The sequence below is a fragment of the Manis pentadactyla genome, chromosome 2, assembly GCF_030020395.1.
Source record: "Manis pentadactyla isolate mManPen7 chromosome 2, mManPen7.hap1, whole genome shotgun sequence".
Classification (NCBI taxonomy): domain Eukaryota; kingdom Metazoa; phylum Chordata; class Mammalia; order Pholidota; family Manidae; genus Manis; species Manis pentadactyla.
The window spans coordinates 150,895,155-150,918,215 of record NC_080020.1 but is presented as its reverse complement, the minus strand read 5'-3'; the positions used below and the strand labels follow the sequence as shown (position 1 = coordinate 150,918,215).

Below are 23,061 nucleotides of genomic sequence, written 5' to 3'. Positions count from 1 at the left end.
GAGCCCAGCAGGGCTGCACCCTCAGTGTCTGTAGCCAGCACCCAGCACAGAGCCCCAAAGGGCCCCAGCCACGCTGCACACACAGGCAGTCCACAAGCCTGGTCCCTGGTGAGGAAAGGGCATCACAGAGACTTCAAGGGGGCAGATGCTCTTGACTCCACTTCTTCCAGCCCCACGACAGAGCTTACAGATGTGCTCCAAGCTGCAGGAACCTAAGCATGCAGCTCAGACGCCCTAACATCCCTGACTAAATGTTTCAGGTTTTTAAGGGTGAGGACTACAAAAGCCAACCTCTTACAGTGTCATAAAAATAACAAAATGTTTTAATGGTGTAAGGTTAAAATGACGCCAGGGCTGACATCTTTAAGGGGATTTGCAGTACACACTGGAGAATTCCAGTCCTAGGTTAATTACAAGAGTGGCCCTAGATTAATTTCAGAGGTGACAAAGTTCCAAGCAGAAAGCAGGACTGTTTTGTTCACTGGCTGGAAGAGAGCAAGTGCACAGAGGCACACAGTTAATTCATGTTGAATTTGTTTTCCAAAATCTTAATTCTCTTAAAATTCAACCATTTATTGACCACAATCAAGACCTAACCTACACACACACATGATATTAAAACGTCCTATGTCGAAGTTGCTTATAATCTGGAGGATACCTACATACTGCCTGTCCTGCTGCGTATGGCAACTGGGACCCCAAGAAACCCCAGCTCTTTAAAAACCGCATTACAAAAATGATTGTTTCAGTCAGAAAAGCAGACGGTGGTTGATTCAGACTCACAATCAAGTTACTTTTCCTGTAAAAATTTCCTAAACGAAGGATTTTTTTAAAAGAGTTATATTTCATATTTTATTAGCAGGCTAAAAAAACCTTCCAACAAAGTGGACAAGTGCTTCTGGGCTCACACTTAAACTTAGTTAACTTACCATTTGGAAATAAATTCAAGCTTAAGGAAAAGCTTCAAGAATTAAAAGAGGTCCAAGAAGACTCATAGACCTTTACCAGAAACAGGCTCACCTGCTGTTAACAGCTCACCCCACCTTCTGCTCTATCACTTGCTCTTTCTCCCCTTTTCTTGATATATGACACATAATTACACACACACACACACACACACACACACACACACACACCTTTTTCTGAGTCATTTGAAGGGAGGCCTATTCCCACGAACAGGGACATTCTCTTATACAACAGTAGCATAGCTATCAACCTCACTAAGTAACACGTGATGCTTTTATCTGCCATTTGCATTCATTTTGGCACCGGACCCACAGACAAATGCCCTTCACACCACTTCCCCCTGCAGCACAGGACCATTCTAGGGTTGAGCATGACACTATTATCATGCTTCTTTTGCTTCCTTTCATCCACAGCCCTTCTTTGTCTCTTATGACTGACATTTTGAAGATAAAAGTCCTCATCCCCCCTTTTGGTTTTTGACAATTTTGATCAAGTAAGCTATTTTTAGTTTGTAATAAAAATACTCTTACATCCAAAACACTATTATCCTATTCAAATGTATACATTTTTACTTACATTACTTACTAAGATTTTTAATAATTTGCTCTGTACTTGAAATGTACATCTTTTTCAAGTTGTAAGTTATGGGGAAAATGTCTCATTTATACAATTCTGATTCTAAATAAAACTTTTCAAGAAAGCATAAAGCCATGTTAGAGCATGTGTTCCCAAAGCCTCTGCAGCCATGATCTCTCTGTGTGCCATTGGAGTCTGAGATCCTCCCTCCCTAGGTCTCCCCTCTCCACCCTCCCTCCCTCCCCCAATGCACAGGAGCACACACAGACTTTCTAATGATCTTTCTGATATAAATGGATGTTCACCCATGGGAACTCTGGGTCTTGAATCTCAGTAAGATTTCAGGCACCATCAACACAGTAAGATTTGTGGCTTTGCCTATAGTTTGGGTTTCTGTAAATTTTATTCAAAGAAAGTTCGTTTACTGTTACATGATTCTAACTTAACTTGTAGCTATTTGTATAGAATACTCAAGTCCGGCTTTCTGGGCTGTACAGGAATTGAAAATCAAACAAGGAAAGCAGCGTTTACACTGGGAGGGAGACATATGCTATTAAAAGGAAGCTTCCAGTTTCACAAGAGTTCCTCCAACCATTTTTCTCCTCAAATCTTATTTGGGTAAATGAAGACAAGCAAAAGGCTGAAAGACAAAAAAAAACATCCACTCAGGGCAGACCTTTTTGATGCCATCTGAGCAGCATACTTCAGAACTGCAGCTCCACGAAGCACCACTATCAACCTCGCCCAAAGCAATTCCCAAATTAATGCACCACAGTGTAGCGTGATCACTATGAGCTGCACCTGGCCATGAACCTGGCTCAGATACTTTACTTCAACTCACAGGTGAGACAGTGGGCAAGCATCTCATGTTTACCTTACAAAATTCAACTACTGCACTGGCAAAAACACAGAGAGGACAATAGTTGCCTTGCCCTCACATGATCTCCCCTCTGCCGGGGCGGAATCTCCCAGCTCTCCTTGCAACTTGAGCAGATTATCAAGACAGGTGACCCTACTGATTTCAAGGGGAATTTTTCTCTCAAGCAATTTTTGTCCTTCATGTTGATTTTGAAATCTGATTCCCACATTAAGAAGCAGCTGCATTATACACAGTGTCCACTTTGAAACCTGAAAGGGTGTTTACCTAAAAACTCCTTTACCTAAAGAACTCTCTCCTTCACCAGAAAAATATAAGGGAAGCTACAGGTTAAAACAAAGACATGTGCATGCACACACACACAGAGGTTTGGAACACTGAGTTTACTAAAATCTAGTCTCTCCAGCGAAACCCTTGCTGTGACTGAATCTTTGATAGACACTCATGAGGTATACATTCTGAAGGCAATCTTAATGCCTTGCTTACATTACACATTTACTTATTTTATTTATTTATTTTATTTGGTATCATTAATCTACAATTACATGAGGAACATTATGTTCACTATACTGCCCCCATCACCAAGTCCCCCAACATACCCCATTACAGTCACTGTCCATCAGCGATGTAAGATGCTGTACAATCACTACTTGTCTTCTCTGTGTTGTACAGCCCTCCCCGTGCCAAACACACACATTAAACATGCTAATCGTAATGCCCCCTTTCTTCCCCCCACCCTTATCCCTCCCTTCCCTCCGATCCTCCTCGGTCCCTTTCCCTTTGGTAACTGTTAGTCCATTCTTGGGTTCTGTGATTCTGCTGCTGTTTTGCTCCTTCCGTTTCTTTCTCCACAGATGAGTGAAATCATTTGATACTTGTCTTTCTCCATCTGGCTTATTTCACTGAGCATAATACCCTCTAGCTCCATCCATGTTGTTGCAAATGGTAGGATTTGTTTTCTTCTTATGGCTGAATAATATTCCATTGTGTATATGTATCACATCTTCTTTATCCATTCATCTACTGATGGACACTTAGGTTGCTTCCATTTCTTGGCTATTGTAAATAGTGCTGTGATAAACATAGGGGTGCATATGTCTTCTTCAAACTGGGCTGCTGCGTTCTTAGGGTAAATTCCTAGGAGTGGAATTCCTGGGTCAAATGGTATTTCTATTTTGAGTTTTTTGAGGAACCTCCATACTGCTTTCCACAATGGTTGAACTAATTTACATTCCCACCAGCAGTGTAGGAGGGTTCCCCTTTCTCCACAACCTCACCAACATTTGTTGTTGTTTGTCTTTTGGATGGTGGCAATCCTTAATGGTGTGAGGTGATATCTCATTGTGGTTTTAATTTGAATTTCTCTGGTGACTAGCAATGTGGAGCATCTTTTCATTTCTCTGTTGGCCATCTGAATTTCTTCTTTGGAGAACTGTCTGTTCAGCTCCTCTGCCCATTTTTTAATTGGATTATTTGCTTTTCGTTTGTTGAGGTGTGTGAGCTCTTTATATATTTTGGATGTCAACCCTTTATCAGATCTGTCATTCATGAATTTATTCTCCCATACTGTAGGATGCCTTTTTGTTCTATTGGTGGTGTCCTTCACTGTACAGAAGCTTTTCAGCTTGATATAGTCCCACTTGTTCATTTTTGCTTTTGTTTTCCTTGCCCAGGGAGATATCGTCATGAAGAAGTTGCTCATGTTTATTCCAAGAGATTTTTGCCTATGTTTTTTTCTAAGAGTTTTATGGTTTCATGATTTACATTCAGGTCTTTGATCCATTTCGAATTTACTTTTGTGTATAGTGTTAAACAAAGATCCAGTTTCTTTCTCCTATATGTAGCTGTCCAGTTTTGCCAAACCAGCTGTTGAAGAGGCTGTCATTTCCCCATTGTATGTCCATGGCTCCTTTATTGTATATTAATCAACCATATATGTTTGGTTTAATATCTGGACTTTCTATTCTGTTCCACTGGTCTGCGGCTCGGTTCTTGTGCCACTACCAAATTGTCTTGATTACTATGGCTTTGGAGTAGAGCTTGAAGTTGGGAAGCGAGATCCCCCCTGCTTTATTCTTCCTTCTCAGGATTGCTTTGGCTATTCGGGGTCTTTGGTAGTTCCATATGAATTTTAAAACTATTTGTTCCAGTTCATTGAAGAATGCTGCTGGTATTTTGATAGGGATTGCATTGAATATGCAGATTGCTTTAGGCAGGATGGCCATTTTGACAATATTAATTCTTCCTAGCCAAGAGCATGGGATGAGTTTCCATTTGTTAGTGTCATCTTTAATTTCTCTTAAGGGTGTCTTGTAGTTTTCAGGGTATAGGTCTTTCACTGCCTTGGTTAGATTCATTCCTAGGTATTTTATTCTTTTTGATGCAATTGTGAATGGAATTGTCTTCCTGATTTCTCTTTCTGCTAGTTCATCATTAGTGTATAGGAAAGCCACAGATTTCTGTCTGTTAATTTTGTATCCTGCAACTTTGCTGAATTCAGATATTAGTTCTAGTAGTTTGGGAGTGGAGTCTTTAGGGTTTTTTATGTACAATATCATGTCATCTGCAAAGAGTGACAGTTTGACTTCTTCTTTACCAATCTGGATGCCTTGTATTTCTTTGTTTTGTCTGATTGCCATGGCCAGGACCTCCAGTACTATGTTGAATAACAGTGGGGAGAGTGGGCATCCCTGTCTTGTTCCCAATCTTAGAGGAAAAGCTTTCAGCTTCTCGCTGTTAAGTATGATGTTGGCTGTGGGTTGGTCATATATGGCCTTTATTATGTTGAGGTACTTGCCCTCTATAACCATTTGGTTCAGTTTTTATCATGAATGGATGCTGAATTTTGTCGAATGCTTTTCAGCATCTATGGAGATGATCATGTGGTTTTTGTCCTTCTTTTTGTTGATGTGGTGGATGATGCTGATGGATTTTCGAATGTTGTACCATCTTTGCATCCCTGGGATGAATCCTACTTGGTCATGGTGTATGATCCTCTTGAAGTATTTTTGAATTTGGTTTGCTAATATTTGTTGAGTATTTTTGAATCTATGTTCATCAGGGATATTGGTCTGTAATTTCTTTTCTGGTGGGGTCTTTGCCTGGTTTTGGTATTAGAGTGATGCCATTTCACATTTATTTTTCATTATAACAGCAACAAACAGAAACTCATAACCTGCTTTAGCTCTTTATGCCCCTACACAGTAGGTGAATTTTCCAAATCTCCATCTGAAGTTGAGCAATGCTATTTCTGCCTTTTAAAAATGTTTCTGTCATACGAACACCACTTCTCAAGTGAGCAACTCCAGAAATTCTTTCCAAAGCATCACTAGGCCAATCCCACTTTAAGAATGCTACTACCTTTCCTTATTACAACATCTGCATATCCCAAACACTCGGCCATAAATTTATTTAAAACCCTGTTGAATGGACTCAGGAATGGAGGAGACCCAAACTTCCTGTTCAAACTTTGTAACTGACTGAAATATTTAATCTGTATTTTCCTTCTAGAAATAAATTCTATTTATTGAATCCTAATCACATCATTTATAACAAAAGACTACTTACATTTATGAAGCTAAGAAATAAAGTCTGATCAAAACATCTAGTGAAGTCAGACCAGGTTCCCACCAGCGCTCACCCCCAATGAGCTAGTGTAAAGGACATCCCCTACAGAGACGCCAGCGTGGCACCCAGTGACACCAAATGCCAACAAGCACCACTTTCCAATGCTTCAGTTGCCATGGCCTGAAAGAATTCCTTTTACCAGGCAAACGATCACTGTCCAGTGCTCCATCAACATCCTTGGGTTCCACTTAAATTAGCTGATTCTTTGGGTGGTCAGTTACAGATTCTTGGAGGCTGGTGTGTTTTCAGTACAGAATTTCCAAACCCAAATTTCTTGGGCAGTGGCTCTGAGGTCGCCCTCACCTGGATGCCTTGCCTACTTGCTTGACCTATTCAAATCCTACCCACTGCCCATCTCCAGGCCCAGCAACTCTTCCCCATGTGCACACCTGGAGGACCAGCATTCAACAGAAACTCCATCTGTTGACAAACGATAAATGTGCTACGACGAAAACAGCCAAACCCACCTTGATAAAGCTGCCCTCACCTGCCACCCCTTCTTCCTCACACCTGTCCAGTCTTCACCACCCTCCACCTACTCCACACCAAACTGCTTTCGCTGAGGTTGCCAATGGCTTGGGATACTTTTCCACACTGTGCTGCGGAGGGTATGCCCTGTCCCTGTGTCCTTCTTGAGCATGTTTCCCTTGAATACACTTCTGGGAAAAGACACTGCTGATTCCCTGCTGTGCCCCGAAGCACTCCTCAGGATCCTCTGGGATTTCCTCCTCTACAGGCCTTACTAGCCAGCTCACAGGCACAGCTACCGCATCCTGTCTCAAACAGGCTCTCAGAGGCCACAGGGCCTCTGCACATGCTGCTTCCTCTGCTCAAAGGCTTTCCCCCTACTTTTTACCCACCTAACAGCATCCTACACACCCCACAGGTCTCAGCTGAGATCCTCAGGGAAGTGCTCCCTCACACCCCAGCCTACATCAGTTTCCCTGTTACTCCCTGTCATGCAGCCTCCACCTAGCACCTTATGGAATCCTGCATTTTGAGGTTCACTAGCTGCCACCGCCATCAGATTGTAAGGCTCATAAGAACACAGAAACTGGCACTATGGAAAGAAATGTTCTTTTGGCTTTCCCTTCTTTAAATACAAATAATTAAATGGATTTTGCCAACATCTAGGAAATATAGCAGTGTGAAGTATAAAATCATCTCAAAGCAAAAACTGTTGCAGGTTAAAAAACTGACCCCACAAGCAATGGGCTCCAGGCACAGGTACCACATCGCTGACAAAAATCATAAACTTGTAACTCCAAACTGATTTCCTCTCTAGAGAAAAAAATCCAGAATAGATATCTTTTAGTTTCAAATAAAAATGCCCAACCAGATTAGATGCATTTCTGAAAATAGTTTTTTAAGCCTCTGTGAAACTGACACACCCCACACATGCTAGACATTTTGAAGCTAAATATAGTTTACTAAGAGGACAAATATCTGAAGCACAAGCAGTCCAGAGGCAATCACAGTCCATGAGGTAATAATGAACATTGCCTCTCCAGCCCCCTTACACAGATAGAGCTGGTAGAGAGAAAAAATGCCAAGCTCTCCCAAATTTTAGATTGTATCTATATTTTATCAAATGTACATGTGGACATAAAGAAGCAGAGAATTCTACAAGGTTCCTGGGAAACACAATAGTCCCCTCATTCTCCCTCCACCCATTCCCAGCTCCCCAAAGGCAACTACTTTCAATTAACTGATTCTTTTTGCATTCATTGTCACATCTCCACAGGACATGCTCACATTACTACTTCTTGGATCTTAGTTTAGGCATTAGCTGGCAACTCCCCAAGACCACCACCACTCACACTTCACTCAGGCAATAATTTTGGTTAGATCACTAGTCAATATTTACACTATTATAACTATGTAAACATATTGACAGCAAGCTTTGTAATAGAACTATGAAATCTTTCCTAAAAAGTTGTGTACAACTTTTTAATGTTCCCTAGAGTTAACTGTCCTAGATTCTTGGCTGACTTAGCAGAATCTCTGTCTCAATAAAGCACCTACAAATTCTCCCCAAGCGTGCTGTCCTCTTGCAACACGACAGGCCATGTTGGGTGCTCAACCGATTTTTCCTCTCCTGGGGGTTGTCCAGGAGCTTTCTACACTGCACCAATCCAGACAGAGGGGTCTCTCTGCTGTCATCTCAGAATCCTCCTTTTTACATCATCCTGGAGATTCCCTTCTAAGGATTTCTTCTTAAACAGGTAACAAAAAGCACAAACTATTAGAGGAAATGATTGGTACATCTGGCTACATGAAAATTAAGAATGTCAGTTCTTCAAAAGAACCATAACAAAAATTAAAAGTCCAGTCATGGAGAGATTTTTTTAATATATGTAACTGAAAAAAAATATAGAACACAAAAATACATGTGCATCCATGTGCACAAACACACACACAGCTCTTAAAACAAGATAGACAACCCAGCAAAAAAAATGGGCAAAAGACCCAGACATTTCTCAAAAGGAGAAAAAATATTTAATAAACACATAAAAAGACTCTTAGTCCTCTGAGTTACAAAGGAAAACTGCATCCTAGTGATTCTGAGATACTATCTGAGAAAGCAACTGTGGAATTATCTAGAGAAGTTGAAAATGCACTTCCCTGAGACCCAGCACTAGGGCTGTTCACAAATGTTCCAGTTCTCCTCTCCTTCCAAGCACACAGTAGGGCGGCACTCCCCGTGTTTCTGAGGTTAGGCAGGGCCATGTGACCTGCTTTGGCCAATGCAATGTGAACAGAAGGGACAGGTGTCACTGTCAGGTGGAAGCTCTAAGAGCTGGCCTGAGATTCACCAACCTGCCTTCCCCCTTACCATGGTGACCATGGACGCATTAGGAATGGAGCCTCCATAAGCCCATCTTTGAGTACCTACAATGAGAAAAGGCCCTGTGGCCCCACCCTGTATATACACCAGAAGGGAGAAATAAATTAAAGTGAGTCCTCTGAGATGTTTGGGGTGTTTGTTACTGCAGCATAACCTGGCCCATCTTGGCCGATCCACCCAACAGTCATTTACAGGTAGGTTCTCTAGAGAAACTTCTACATTTTTCAGCATCATACAGAACATTCATAGCACCAGCACTTGTAACAGCATAACAACTAGAAACCCAAACATCATCTAACAGGAGAATGAATAAAGAATGTATATTAATCCAATGGATTAACTACCCATCAATGAAAATAAATGAATGTGGCTATACATATCACCATGGCTCAATATTAGACATACTAAGTATATGTATATATATATTTATAAAATCATAAATATAACTGGGGGCAGGGGAAAAGCAAGCTTCAGAAAAATACATAAAGTATGATTCCCCTTGTATAAAGTTATGAAAACATATAAAAATAAATAATGTGTTAACATAGAAATGTGTTAAAACTCAATAAGGCTTCTCTCTCACTTACCAACTTAACATTTCCCTGTATGGCCCCGGAAGATGACTGGTTAGCCAGAGACAGGTAAGATTCCTCAAGGGAGGAACAACCTAAGACAGGCACAGTCGCAGGGGGGTCATCAGGTGAGAAATTGGGGATCAACAGAGGTGAGGCTTAGAACCTCACCCCCCCTGTTCTGAGAGAAATCTTCTGCATCCGTGGATGTTTTATTGCCCTTGTCTAGCTTGGATTAACACATAGTCTACAGGCACACACCTGATCATCTACATTTGCTCTCTTACAGCACTAAACTATGTTTTCTACCTTTATCTTGTATCTACCTACCACTTCAGCATTTTATTAAAAATAATAATAGAGAAATGTGTCCACATATAAATCAAGTATAAAAATCAAATGAGTATTCATATTTGAACTGTTTATAGTTCATAATGCATAAGCAAAACCGAAAGCTTCTGTGATGACTGCCCTTGTAATGTTCACCATGTAACTTATTCACTATGTAAGAATTTGTTCTCCATGTAAGAACTTGTTCGTTATGCTTCAGAAGATTGGAGACTGACGAAAATTAGGCTTGGGGTGGATTAATGATTGTGCATTGAGCATTGACCCCCCTATACAGAATTTTATTGTTAACAACCATTTGATCAATAAATATGAGACATGCCCTCACACACACACAAAATATATATATATATATATACACACTTCCAATTGTAAAATAAATAAGTAACCGGGATGTAATGTATAGCATAAGGAATATAGTCAAAATATTGTAACAACTTGGGATGGTGATAGCTGGTACCTAGAATTATCATGTATATAAATGTTGAATCACTGTGTTGTACACCTGAAACTAATGAAATACTGTGTGTCAACTACCCTTCAATAAAAAAATAATTATCCAAAGTATAAAAAAAAAATGTGTTAAAACTATAAATGCAAAGGAGTATTAACACATAATTGGGAATAGTGTCCACAATGGGGGAGGAGAATATAATCAGGGAAACACACAAGAGCTCTCTCAGTTGGAAATACTGTTTTTTAGTAACAGGTGGTGGGTCTTTATTATTATTTATACTTTACATTGACATGGCGTCTTGCCAATGGGTTTCAGCCGCAGACAGATCACTTCAATGAGACCAAAGAAATGACAGTGCAACATTCTTGGGGTGAAAGGGTTTATACCCAACTTTATTTCCACCATCGCAGGTCAATCACTAGAATCCTGTCCACTCAGAGCACACAGCAAGCCAGCCCCTGCCTCCAGGCCTTCCTGCTCCCTACAGCCATCTCAGTCTCTGTCCTCGGCACTGCTGTCACTCCAGTCTCATCTCTGCTTTCCTGAAGCCTTGCAGCTGTGCCACCATGTCACCCAGAGCACTGAGGAGAGCTCTTTATATAGCGTTGTCTTGCCACTGGGTTTCAGCCCTGGACAAGTTCACTATGGATTCAATGTGACCAAAGAAACTGACAGCAAAACATTCTTGGGGTGAAAGGGTTTATTACCCGGCTTGTTCTCCAGTGGTAGGTCGAGCACTAGCATCTCTGCCTCCACCCAGAGCACTGGGCCGAGCTCTCTATAAAACACAGTAATAGCTTGTTGCCTAAAGGTGTGGAAGTGGTAGCCCAGCAACAGGCCAGTTACATCATCAGGTGGTTTAAGTTCAGTGGGGCTCCTGGCCAGAGGAACCCCAACTTCCCCACACTCCACCCCTCCAGGATTCTCACCTTACAATCTACACACTTTCAATCTTCCACAATGGTCCCTGTGCAAGAAAGCTGGAGCGCTGTAACCAGATTCCACAATAGCAACAGAGGATAACAACAACTTAGAAATAATAAAAATTAAGACCCAGCAAGAGTTTGATCAGGTAGCAAAAATTATAATAATCCTCAAGCCAGAGGAGGTTCCTAATAACAAAAATTATAATAATCCTCAAACCAGAGGAAGTTCCCAATCCACAAAGACTTTAGGGGCGATAAGACACATGTTGTAATGCCACGAACATAGGCAAATCTTGTCCATCAGATAGGATGCATACAAGAGAGTGGTCCTGTGATAGGACTGTAGCAGGAAGGGGGTCCCTTCCAGGCCTAGTATACCATACTTTTACTCCTTTGCCCATGGGGGTTACTGAAGGGTCCATATATAGTGCTACTGGAGGTGCATAAAACAAAACTCCCTGGTAAGATGCTCCTACCTCCTGGCCGTGGAGGATATACTACTGTGACCTTTGGCAGGCACTCTGCTGTTATTCCAGGAATACACAGGAGGCCAGCTTCCAGGCCTTGTTCCCAAGGTGCCAGGAGAGCCAGCCATCATTGGTCCATGAGTCGAAAGGTCCAAGGCCACATCCACTCAATGGAGTCTCTGGGGTTCAGTGCAGTTGGTGCTGGCAGCAAGATGTTATTCCGCTTGCCAAACCTCGGCTTCAGTGATTCTTCCCTGGTTTCTACTTGCAGTTGTATATGGGAGGCAGCTATGTGTGTTAACATATCTATGGGGTTCAGGGCTCCCTTTCAGGGTCTCATTCAAATGCTGTAGCATGGTCCATAAGCAGACTGACCATCCCTGCAGACAATTGGTATCTGACTTTAGTCCGGATTTTAACAGGCCATTGTGCCTCTCTATCATGCCTGCTGCAGTAGAGTTGTATGGCACATGAAACTTCCATTTGATTCCCAGCTGTTGCACCCATTCTTGCAGTGTATGTCCAGTAAAATGGGTGTCCTGATCACTCTCAATTACCTGTGGTGGGCCATAGGCAGCAAAGAGATGCTCCAGGCCTCTTTTGGTCATCTGCTGGTCTGCACAACAGGTAGGAAAAGCAACCAGAAGTCCAGTAGCTGTGTCCACACAAGTCATGGTATACCGATATCCTTCTGACACAGGTAGAGGCCCAATATAGTCTATCTGCCATCTGATGAGGGGTATAGGCCCCTTAGCTATTGTCCCATGTTGCTGTGGAACTCAGTGTAAGTCCCTTTTGGAGTACACGACACACTCCTGCCGGGCTCTACTAATTTCTTCAAAGGTCAAAGGCAAGCCCCACCAACAGGCTACAGCCCACATTGTCTTTTGCCCTGTATGCAACAAATGCTGATGTAACCATTAGGCTACATCAGAGGCAGACTTTCCTTCTAACCAACGTATCTGGGCCAATTTATCTGCTTCATTTCCTGGGGATGCTAAATGGCAAATGACCTGCCACATGGTATACTGTAATTATTTTAGTCTGACCACAGGCCCGTAAGTCTTGCCACAATTCTTGTCCCCAAAGGGATCAGTGACCAATCAACCAGTTGGCATAGTACCAGGTTGGTAGCCACAGGGTCAAGCCCCAATAGACAGCCCAGCTGTCAGCGCAGACAACTATAGGGGAGGGCTCCTGGCTGATCACAAGCCACACAGCCCGTAACTCTGCCCATTGGCTGCTCTTCCCCTCACCATCTTCCATCCATATTGTCTCAGTCTTAGGATGGAAAGCTATGGCCCTCCATTTTGGGGGCTGCCCACAGCTGGAGCCATCTGTGTACCATGCATCTTCGGGTATAGGGACTCTCTGCTACTAATGGTTCAAAAGCAAGTTCCTCCTGCTTTTCACTAGTATATGTCACCAGCCCCAACAAGCGTTGGAGTTCTTCACTCAAGGGGATACTAGAGAGGGCAACCTGGCTAGGTGGCTGTTTGTACCACATGACTCCTTGGCTTTTGGGTCCAGTCTTGTACCCACCCCAGGATGGGATAGGTGGTTATTACCTTTATCAGGGCCATTCCAGTGATGGGTTCTGTAGCCAGCAAGGCGTGATACACTGCAGCCAGTTGTTTCTCTATCAAAGTATATCGTACCTCTGCCCCTTTCCACAGTTGTGACCAGAATCCAACAGGTTAGCGAGTTCGGTCAAGCCGCTGCCAGAGACCCCAGCCATAACTCTCTTCAGTCATATGAACATCCAGCTCCCAGGGCCTTGATGGGTCTATCACACTCAAGGCCTACATGGCCTTGACTGCCCGTTTTGCTGTAGTAAAGGCAGATGAACATGTCTCATCCCAGTCCCACCTGACGCCCTTTCATACCACCAGTATAAGGGCTTCAGAATTTGTGCCAAGTGTGGGATAAACACTTTCCAGTAGCCTAGAAGACCCAGAAACTCCTGTAGCAATGCTACAGTTGTGGTGGTAGGAAAGGCCTGAACTTTATCTATAACTGCTTCTGGTATAACTTTGGTATTACCCAACCAGATGACCCCCAAGAATTTGACAGACAAACCATGTCCCTGAACCTTGGTGCTGTTCACAGCCCATCCTTTCTCCTGTAAATGTTGCAGCAGTCTAGGTGCTGCACCTTCTAGATCTGAAAGAGAATCGGACATAAGCATGACATCATCAATATAATGGTACAGCCACACCGTTGGCGGTTTCTCCCATGTAGCCAAGTCCTGGGCTACAAGCCCATGACAGATGGTGGGGCTGTGGAGGTATCCCTGTGGAAGGACAGTGAAAGTCCATTGCTGTCCTTCCCACGTAAAGGCAAACTGTTACTGACTTTCCTGCTCAATGTCAATGGAAAAGAAGGCATTAGCAAGATCTACCATATAATGGTATGTTCCTAGTTCATGCTGAGGGTATCCATCAAGCCTGCAATAGAGGGGACAGCAGCATGCATAGGAGGTATAACTTTATTCAGTTCTCTGTAATCCACAGTCATATGCCAGGAGCGATCTGACTTTTTTAATGGCCACACTGGGGAACTGAAAGGACTATGGGTTAGCTTTATAATACCCACTTTTCCAGCTCCTGGAGAGTTTCTCCAATCTCTTTATGTCCTCCAGGCAGTTTGTATTGTTTGGCATTAGTCACCCACTGAGGCAAAGGCACAGCTATGGGCAGGTGCCTAGCATTTCCCCTCAGAACTGCCTTTACCACACATACTCTCAGTCTGAACTCACCTGCAGTGGTCTGCAACCACAGGCCCTGCAGGATATCAATCCCCAAAATATACTCAGGAATAGGATATATATACACAGTATACTCTTTTGGGGATAGACGCCCTATTCCCAAAGGGATTTGGGCTCTTTTCACTCTGACAGCCTTCCCCCCATATCCATCTATGATAGTGGGGGGTCCTGGGGAACCACTCAGGGTTACTATGAATCAGTGAACATTCAGCCCCTGTGTCCATCAGAGCCAGGACACATTGTATGTTCACTGGGGACCAGTGGATAGCTATTTCAACATGTGGCTACGGTACCCCTCTGGTCCCTCAGGGCAGATACCTTCATCTTCCCCTCAGTCAAACCATGTTCCCCAATCACCTTCCTGTGTGGGCTCAAGTGAGGTTGGCTCACTCTCCAGCAGGAAGTCTTGCAAACACACAGACAGGACTTGTGTCTTTGTCTGTGACCTCTGCCTCTTTGGTCTTAATGGCTGGAACTGCTGCTCTGGTTTCAGCTGCTGCCATAGCTCTAGTAAGATCCTATTGGACTTCCCATCTAATTTCCTTCTATCTGCTCCTGCCCATATTAAATCAACCCACACCTGGGTCCTCGTAACCTTCATGGGGCCTTGTAAATTCTTGTGAGAAATAGGTCTTATTTCTTTCCAGATTCTCGTTGCTTCAGCCTCTCCTAAGTCTGCTACTGTACGTGTCACCTCGCTTATTAAGTGAGGGGAAAGAATGGCTACTAGAGACCCAAAGAGGGATGTAGGAGCCATTTGAAGTACAATATTTCTCATCCCAGGAGTGAAAATCTCTTCATCTGGGCCATGATTCTCTGGACTATAGATGGCATTTCTTATGCCTAGCTCTCGTAGCACCTATTGGAGAGCTCAGCATACGTCTTCCACCTAACAGGAGAGGATGGCAGATCACCCGGATTGGGTCACATAGCTCGAAGTGCGGCCATAAGCCAATCGAGGAGGGAGTGACTCCCTGAGGTCTGATGTGCATTTTGTAATCGCTGCCTCAAGGCAGGCTGCACTGTCAGGGAAGCCAGCTTTCCCGTCTCTGATCCTGACAGAACAATTCCATCCACCCCCAAGTCCCACAGACACAGGAGCCAAGCTGATACTGATTCCGAGGGCTTCTGCCTAAACCAGGAGCCCAAATCCACCAGCTCAGCCTGAGTATAGGGGTGGACCATAGAGTGCTCCACGACCTGGGGAGGGGGCTGCTCCTCTCCTTGGGGAACTTTCAGCTGCTGGGTCTTTATTTTCTACACAACCACTGGGCGTGTTTTCAATACAGGAGGCGTCAGTGCCTCCAGCAGCACCCCTTCATCCTTCCCCAGCTCCTCCATTTCTGGGGCTGATGGCACCTTTCTCTCCCCTCCCCCGAGTGCCTCCTCTGCTACAACCTTTACCTTTTCTACAGTGCCTTGCAGCAATGCTACCTCAGTCTTCAGAAGGTCTCTTACCTTCAGCTCAATGCTTCACAGCTGATGTTCTCGTGCCACCTCCACCTGTGCTTCCCTCAGGAGTTCATCTTTTTCCTTGATGGCCTCTTCCCCCTTCAGAACACCTGGCAACGCTGCCGTCTTGTCTCCAGTGGCACCTTGCTGCTGGAGCTCTCGTGCTGCCTCCACCCGCATCCAGGCCATCTCCTTCCTCGGGGCATCCACAGAGGTTTGCAGCTCGTGTTCTCATGCCGCCTCCTCCCACATCAATACCATTTCCCTCCTCAGGGCATCCACAGAAGTCTGCAGCTCGGGTTCTCATACCGCCTCTAGCAACAATGCCACTTCCCTCCGCAGGGACTCTACTGAAGTTTGCAGCTCGCGTTCTCATGCTGCCATTTCTTGGGTCTCCTCTGTAGACCTTTTTAAGACTATGAGAAGCAGCCAACCCACAGTCCCCGCTGCCTCACGGGCACTCTGCTTCTCAAAGGATCTGCTTACTATACCAAGGGCCACCCCTACTGCCTCAGGTGTCACTTCCACTTGCCTCCAGTTCTGGGCCCAGCCCTCTAGGAGGCAAGCCACCTCAGACCACATACCCATTGGGGGACGATACACTGTTTCCCCATTTACAGGCGCAGCCCACTGAAGCACCCCTCCCATAAGGGCAGCCTGTCTTTTTCCTTGGTCAACAATGAACCCTGACGACTTTCACCGACTGTCTGATCAATGGGTTTCAGCCCCGGGCAAGTTTGCTATGGATTCAACGTGACCAAAGAAATTGACAGCTAAACGTTCTTTGGGGTGAAAGGGTTTATTACCCAGACTTGTTTTCCTGGTGGTAGGTCAAGCACTAACGTCTCTGCCTCCGCCCAGAGCACTGGGCCAAGCTCTCTATATAGCGCAATAATAGCTTATTGCCTAAAGGTGTGGAAGTGGTAGCCTAGCAACAGGCCAGTTACATCATTGGGTGGTTTAAGTTCAGTGAGGATCATGGCCATAGGAACCCCAACTTCCCCACAAAAACAATGTATTGCCCACACATGTGTAGTGAGCCAGCCGACCAGGACCAGGTGAGAATCCTGGCCAAAGGAACCTTCACTTTATCCATACATGGTATACTCCTAGGCACATTAAAGATTTTGTATTTTAAAACGTCAGGCAAACCACCACCCTATTTATTATTTTTGAATGTCCATTCTCTATTAGTAACTATTTATTTATTCAGGATAAAACCAAACACGAAATATAGTACCTTCTCCTAGGGAGATCTTATCAGGGGCTGTTTATTTTGTTGTTGATTTTTCTTTCCTCTTTCTAAAGTAAAAAGCAGGAAGCAGAAAAATAAAATCTGGTAGAACTGACCACATGTTCAAGAATATCAATGACTCAATGTTCATTGGCTGGCCACGTGTTGGGGAAATCATCCTCGGTCTGTATAGGATCATTTACATAAAGGTTACCAACGGGTAATTCTAACAGCTGAGCTGGCAAAGCTAACAAACCTCCACTAGTCCTTACAAGCATGTAGGACAGGCATGAGAAAGAGTAATGACAACACTCTCATGTTATTTATTCCTGTTTTCTGCATAAGTTCCATTTCCAGGGCAATGCAAAACCTTTCTCAGCCTCAGAGGCTCACATCCAGCAATTCCACTTGGATATCCACACATGCACCATCCTATCTCATCAAACAGCTAGTAAATGAATTCTTTAAAAGCTACAAGTCTCTCACTCATTTTAAGCTCTTCCTAAAAGCCCTGATTGGGCTGAAATGGCTAGCCTCCCCTCTCCCACCACCCACACAGCTGTACCTCATATTACTTCCTGGAGTTACACAGTCCCTGCCTTGTTTGATTATCTAATTACAAGTACAAACTCTTGTACACTGTCATTAAATGCAACTGTTGGAAATCCCAAAGCTTTTATTAATGGCTTATCAGCCCTTAAAGATCTATCACTTATTTTACCTACATGAATCTTCCAATTTCATGTCCCGGAAATCAAAGTACTTCCTTTATTTGTGTATTCTTCCTTATTGTGCTTTTGGAAAACAAGACCAAAGCCTTTAAGACTCTGGAGCCAAAATCTGGGAGGTCTACACAATGCAATGGCTGCCCTGTTGAGCCAACGATTTTTGTTGGTGGTGGGAGCAAAATCACTGGCTGGAGCCAATGTCAGACAGAGTATCCAAGAAAGGCAACACCCATGCTGGGGTCACCAGTTCTTAGCCTCTCAACAGAGTCATTCTGAACAAGCCTAGTGAGCCCACATGAATCCGTTCATCTCTCTGCCCACACCCCACCCCGTCTCTGGAACACTCCTCCAAAGGTGGTAGATGATCCACTCTGGGCTTGTCCACTCACACACAATACACGCACACCAAGGTGAAGTTCCCCTTATTTCCTAGACTTAACATGGTCCAAGCAGCCCTGTACCCAAATTCTGCTCATACAAATTGCTATTTAAATATTTAATCTTCTAATTACAATTATTAGATACTTCACTATCAGATACATGAGTGTTCCCTACATCCTACACTACCATACAAACTTCTTTACACTGCTTTTATTCTAAGAAACCCCTCCTGGTCTTTAAGTTCTTAAATGGTACTTTGCTTTGCTTTTTTTCAGACCTCCTAGGTGGCAGGCACAACTAAGCCCTCGATATATACTGTTCATTTTCATTTTCACCCTCATTTTAACTGAACCCTTGTACTTTGCTGGTGGGAACATAAAATGGTACAGACAGTGGAAAACAGTTTCTAACCTTTTAAAGTCAGCTTCTTTATTGCCCCTGCCTTATAACTCAGGCTCAAAGAAAGTGAATAAACACAAGGCCTCTCTGCCCAGATGTGTAACCAAGGAACTTATCTTGACTCCAAAGCCTGTATTTTCCACTACACCATACTTCCTCCCAAGACCCTAACTGTTTAGGAACTGAACTCATCAGCCCCACCACTACAACAAATGCAATGGCAAGAACAGGCTGAAAGTAAACATTCCAGAAAGTAAAAAACATCAATATTTTATTCAAATTACAACTTTTTAACTGCCAGCCTCTTTGGGAAAATAACTGTAAGATTATATGGGAATACACACAATAAAACACTAAAAAAAATCCTTTGGGGGGCACATTTGGGTGGTGATACTCAGTCTTTAAAGTTACACTTATGCTGCTCATTTTACGTGCCTCAGAGGACCCTTGGGGAGAGGGCAGTGACACTCGGTGTTCTTCTGTCCACCACCTCCTAAATCTAACTGCTCCCACTCTTTCTCCCAGAGCAGACTGAACTTTCATAAGAAATATTCCCACCAACTGGAGACTGTATTCAAGTGAACACTATATAACTTTACCTCCTCCCTCCCAGGGCAACAAATCACTTCTGTCAAGGGAGCTTTGCAAACATATTAGAATACTGTATTCAGCTACACCGTGTTCTGACCGGAGGAAAAGATCCCTGCTCCCCCCTACTGTCCCAAAACCAGGATTTCCTCCAGACAGATCCCAGGGGGTGGCACTCATCGCACCTAAGAAGTTGGGGCCATGCTCCTTCCCCATCAGAGGAAGGAACTACACAAAAAAGATAGGAGGAGGAGGTCTCTGTTTCCCACCCTGGCCCCCAGCTCTCCACAGTGGTCAGGTTGCCAGGTAAACAGGAAGCCAAGGAGAGAGGGGATGTTCCTGTTCCGTGAGACCAGCTCAGCCTCAGTCAGAAATGCTGGGCCTCCATTCCCACCCAACTTCTAAAAAAGAAGTGGGATCCATCATTCATGCATGTAGTCAACCATCTATTCATCCTGTAACTGTTTCCTGAGCACATATGATATTCTAGGTACCATCAGAGGTAAAATACCTGCTCTCATAGAAGAGACATTGAGTAGGGAGAAACAATGAACAAGATAAACAAGTTGTATATTAGAAAGGGGTAAAGAGGTATGGAGAAAATAAAACTGGAGGTGTATAGGGAATGTGAGTATGTGTGTGTATAAGTAGGAAGACCAATTATAATCCTCAATGAAACAATACCTTGTATTCTGAAGGTGGGTAATTTTTAAACATGTCAGCTTGAACACCAAAGGAGACCTCAAATGTTGAAGCTCCTACTATCTATTAACAAATTCAGCAAAGCAATCAAAGAGCCACTTCTTCATTGATGCTCCCTTTCATTTTATTTCCAATCCCTCTTAATCATCTCTACTTGCTTCTTTCCAAAGAAAAGCCTAGAACCAGTCTGAGTGTACATCACATTAGCCTCCATTATTTTCATAGATAAACTCAGTCTAAGTTTTAAGCCTTTAAAATAAAGTGCTGAACTATAATTAGCAATCACAGTACAGGCAGTCCAGCAGAGATAAGACAAGTTATGACTCTATAGCAGATGCTACACTGATAATTACTTATGCTGAAAGGATTTACTGATTCTTACTATGCTGATGGACAGTGATGGCAATGAGGTAGGGGCACTTGACAGTATGGGTGAATGTTATAACCACAATGTTGCTCATGTGAAACCTTCCTAAGATTGTATATCAATGATAACTTAATAAAAAAATTAAGTGTTGAAACTCTACCAAAATTCTACATTTTCCAAAAACCACCACCAACATGGAGCTGCCCTCCATGTCACTTCAGTCTTGATTTTACAACATTTCTAAGTGGCCCCATTAAAACCAGTCCATCGGTGGCCGTTGTAACTCAGGGTTGCACAATGGGCACAGCCAAGTCATTGTTTCCCCACTATGCCTGGAGGAAAAGTGTCAGCCGCAGAGGAGACATCAGCTTTCACAACCACCTGGGGCTTCTCAGTCTCCAAAAAATAAAGCAAAGTATCGTCTGTCTTTTGGGGGTACTTTCTCCACTTTTTGGGTTGATCTGATTGCCTTTAAGAGTAAGAAAATTGTGCGTGTGCACTGTAACTCTAAACCAAAGTAAACAGCAAGTGAGTCCAAAGTCACAGGTACGATGACATGAAACCTGCTTGATTCTGGAATGCAACAGGTAGGGGGACTGAATCACTTTGAGTTTGTTGAAGATGACAGACTCTGGACAACAAAGCACGCTCTCCAGAAGGGCAGCTGGCCTGTATTGACCAGACATTGTATCCGAGGCTTTGCCCTCCTCATCTGGACCCCGTCTCCCCTGCTGGATGGTGAATAACCCAAAGCAGCCACAGAGGATCCCACACAGTCAGTGTGCAGTGAACTAAATGAATGAAAGCGCTTGCTGTACAAACATTCCTTAAATTTCCCATTTCACGAATCTTCATGCCCTGTCCACACCCTCTACTAACAGGTGAGCTACTGTGCTTAATGCACCGAAAATGAAGACTAAACTGCCCTGAAAATCATGGGAGGACAACTTGCCTCATTGCCTCTGAAGGGCCTCACAGGGCTACCACCATCCTCTATTTCAGCAGAACCCCAGCACTAAGGGCCACTGTGCTGCTCAGGGGCTTACCAAGGCCTCTGTGGCCTCCTGCCTCCTATATATTAACTCTCTCCCTCAGAGCTTAAGGCAGCTCCCATTGCAGGCCCACCTACTGCCCAACCTGTCCCCACTGCTCCCCCTACAACACTGGTCACCCCGCCACCCCTTTCATCCACGTTGCTACCAACTATCCCCCATAACTCTTCCATCTGAATCTCACCAACTCCTATCCACTCCTTGAGGCTCAGTGAAGTCTGTCCTCTTTTAACAAATCCAACTGCCAGCTTTCTTGTCTTCTGAGTCTAAAGTACCCGGAGGGTAATTCCCCTTGCACTTGGCCACTTCAGGGCACACTGACCGCATTTCCCCTTAGACTTTTAGTCCAGGAGGACCTCTCGCAGAAACAGCAAACAACAGATTCACCAGCAATGAACTCAGGGACCCAAGCTCTCCCGCCTTGGTTTCCTCCTCAGTATAAGGAGGGATGTGATGGAAGGAAGATCTAAGGTTCCTTTTATTTCAAATTTAAAAACTTGAAAATTCCATATAGGTTCCCTAGATACAACTAAAAAGGCTAAAAATTGTTTCTGCACTGATTCGTTTAAACAGGTGCCCAGCTAACGCGAGGTGGCCTCAATTTTTCCAAGTGTTTGATTTTCAAAGAGCTTTGGATCATAACTTTTAGAAAAAATGCTTTGTTTGTCATTAATTTTACAAGTCTGAGTGTTTTCCTCCCATCAATGCTTGGAAGAAACTGAAGGGGAGAGAGGGGAGGGAGAGCCGACCTCAATTATGCTACTACGATCATGAGCTTGGGATTCGTTCACACTGACTCGGTTTCTCCTCCGGCCGTGGAGGCGGTCCCCAGCCCGCCCAGCCCACACGCCTGGCAGTCCCACATGGCCAGGGCCTCCTGAGCTGCGCCCCGCCGTGGTTTGGCCGTGTGTCCCCAGCCTCGACACCACCTGGAGCCGAGAGCACGTCCGGCTGGTTGAGTCGAGGCCGGCCGGGAGCGGCCGGGACGCACCCCGCTGTCACCTGGCCCCGCACCGCGGCCTGCGTTCCTCGCGGTGGCCCACGCTCCCTCCGGTCACGCTTCAGCCAGCGTTTCTCCGCTTTTCGAGCCAAGTCTGGCCTCCCGGCGCTTACTGGGCCAGGCGACGAAAGCACCTGCCTCGCCCGGGAAAACTGCACGAGCCCGCAAGTTCCCTTCGCCACCACCTCGAAAGAAGCTTGCAGGAGAAATGCAGAAGAAAGAAAAACAACCCGGAGGCAGGGCCGGCCCGGGCCGGTGTCTCCCACGAAATCGCCACTTGCGATGCAGTCCCGCAGTGGGGGCTGCGGGCCCGGCGGGGAGCGAGGTCTGGGACCCGGTCATTGCGTCCGCCCGCCGGGTGCGCCCCTTACCCGTGAGACGGCCGCCCGCCTCGCCATGCCCGCGGCGCCGCTGCAGGATGAAGTAGCAGCTGCTCTTCTGAGTCACCCAGAGCTTCAGGGCGTTCTTCAGCAGCACCTCCTCGGGCTTGAGCCACATCGCAGCGGTCCGGCCGCTCCTGCGGGCCCCGGCTCACATCGCCCCAGCCGCGGGACCGAGGCCGCTCGGGAGAAAGCGGTGGCGAGACCGCAGCGAGCCGGCGCCCGGAACGCGGAGTCTGCGGAGCACGGCGGGCGAAGCTCGCCCCTCGCCGCCCGCGCAGCCCGCGCGCAGGCCCCTCCCCAGCCCCGCCCACCGAGCCAGCAGGCCCCGCCCGAGCCCAGCCCAC

The 23,061-nt window shown here is 44.9% G+C and overlaps 1 protein-coding gene across 8 annotated transcripts in view; it reads right to left on the bottom strand.

The window, feature by feature from the left end:
* TBC1D8 (TBC1 domain family member 8) overlaps positions 1–23,020 on the bottom strand; it is a 130,442-nt gene extending 107,422 nt beyond the window's left edge. For 5 of the 8 annotated variants that reach the window (XR_005023924.2, XR_005023925.2, XR_005023927.2 and 2 more), the window contains exon 1: positions 22,706–23,020. Coding sequence is in view for 3 of the 8 variants with exons in the window: in XM_036881409.2 (XP_036737304.2) it covers positions 22,706–22,832 (127 nt within the window). In the remaining 5 variants the exon portion in view is untranslated. The remainder of the gene's footprint in view (positions 1–22,705) is intronic. The other 3 variants (XM_036881409.2, XM_036881410.2, XM_036881411.2) reach the window with 1 other exon arrangement.
* Between the last annotated feature and the right edge of the window lie 41 nt (positions 23,021–23,061).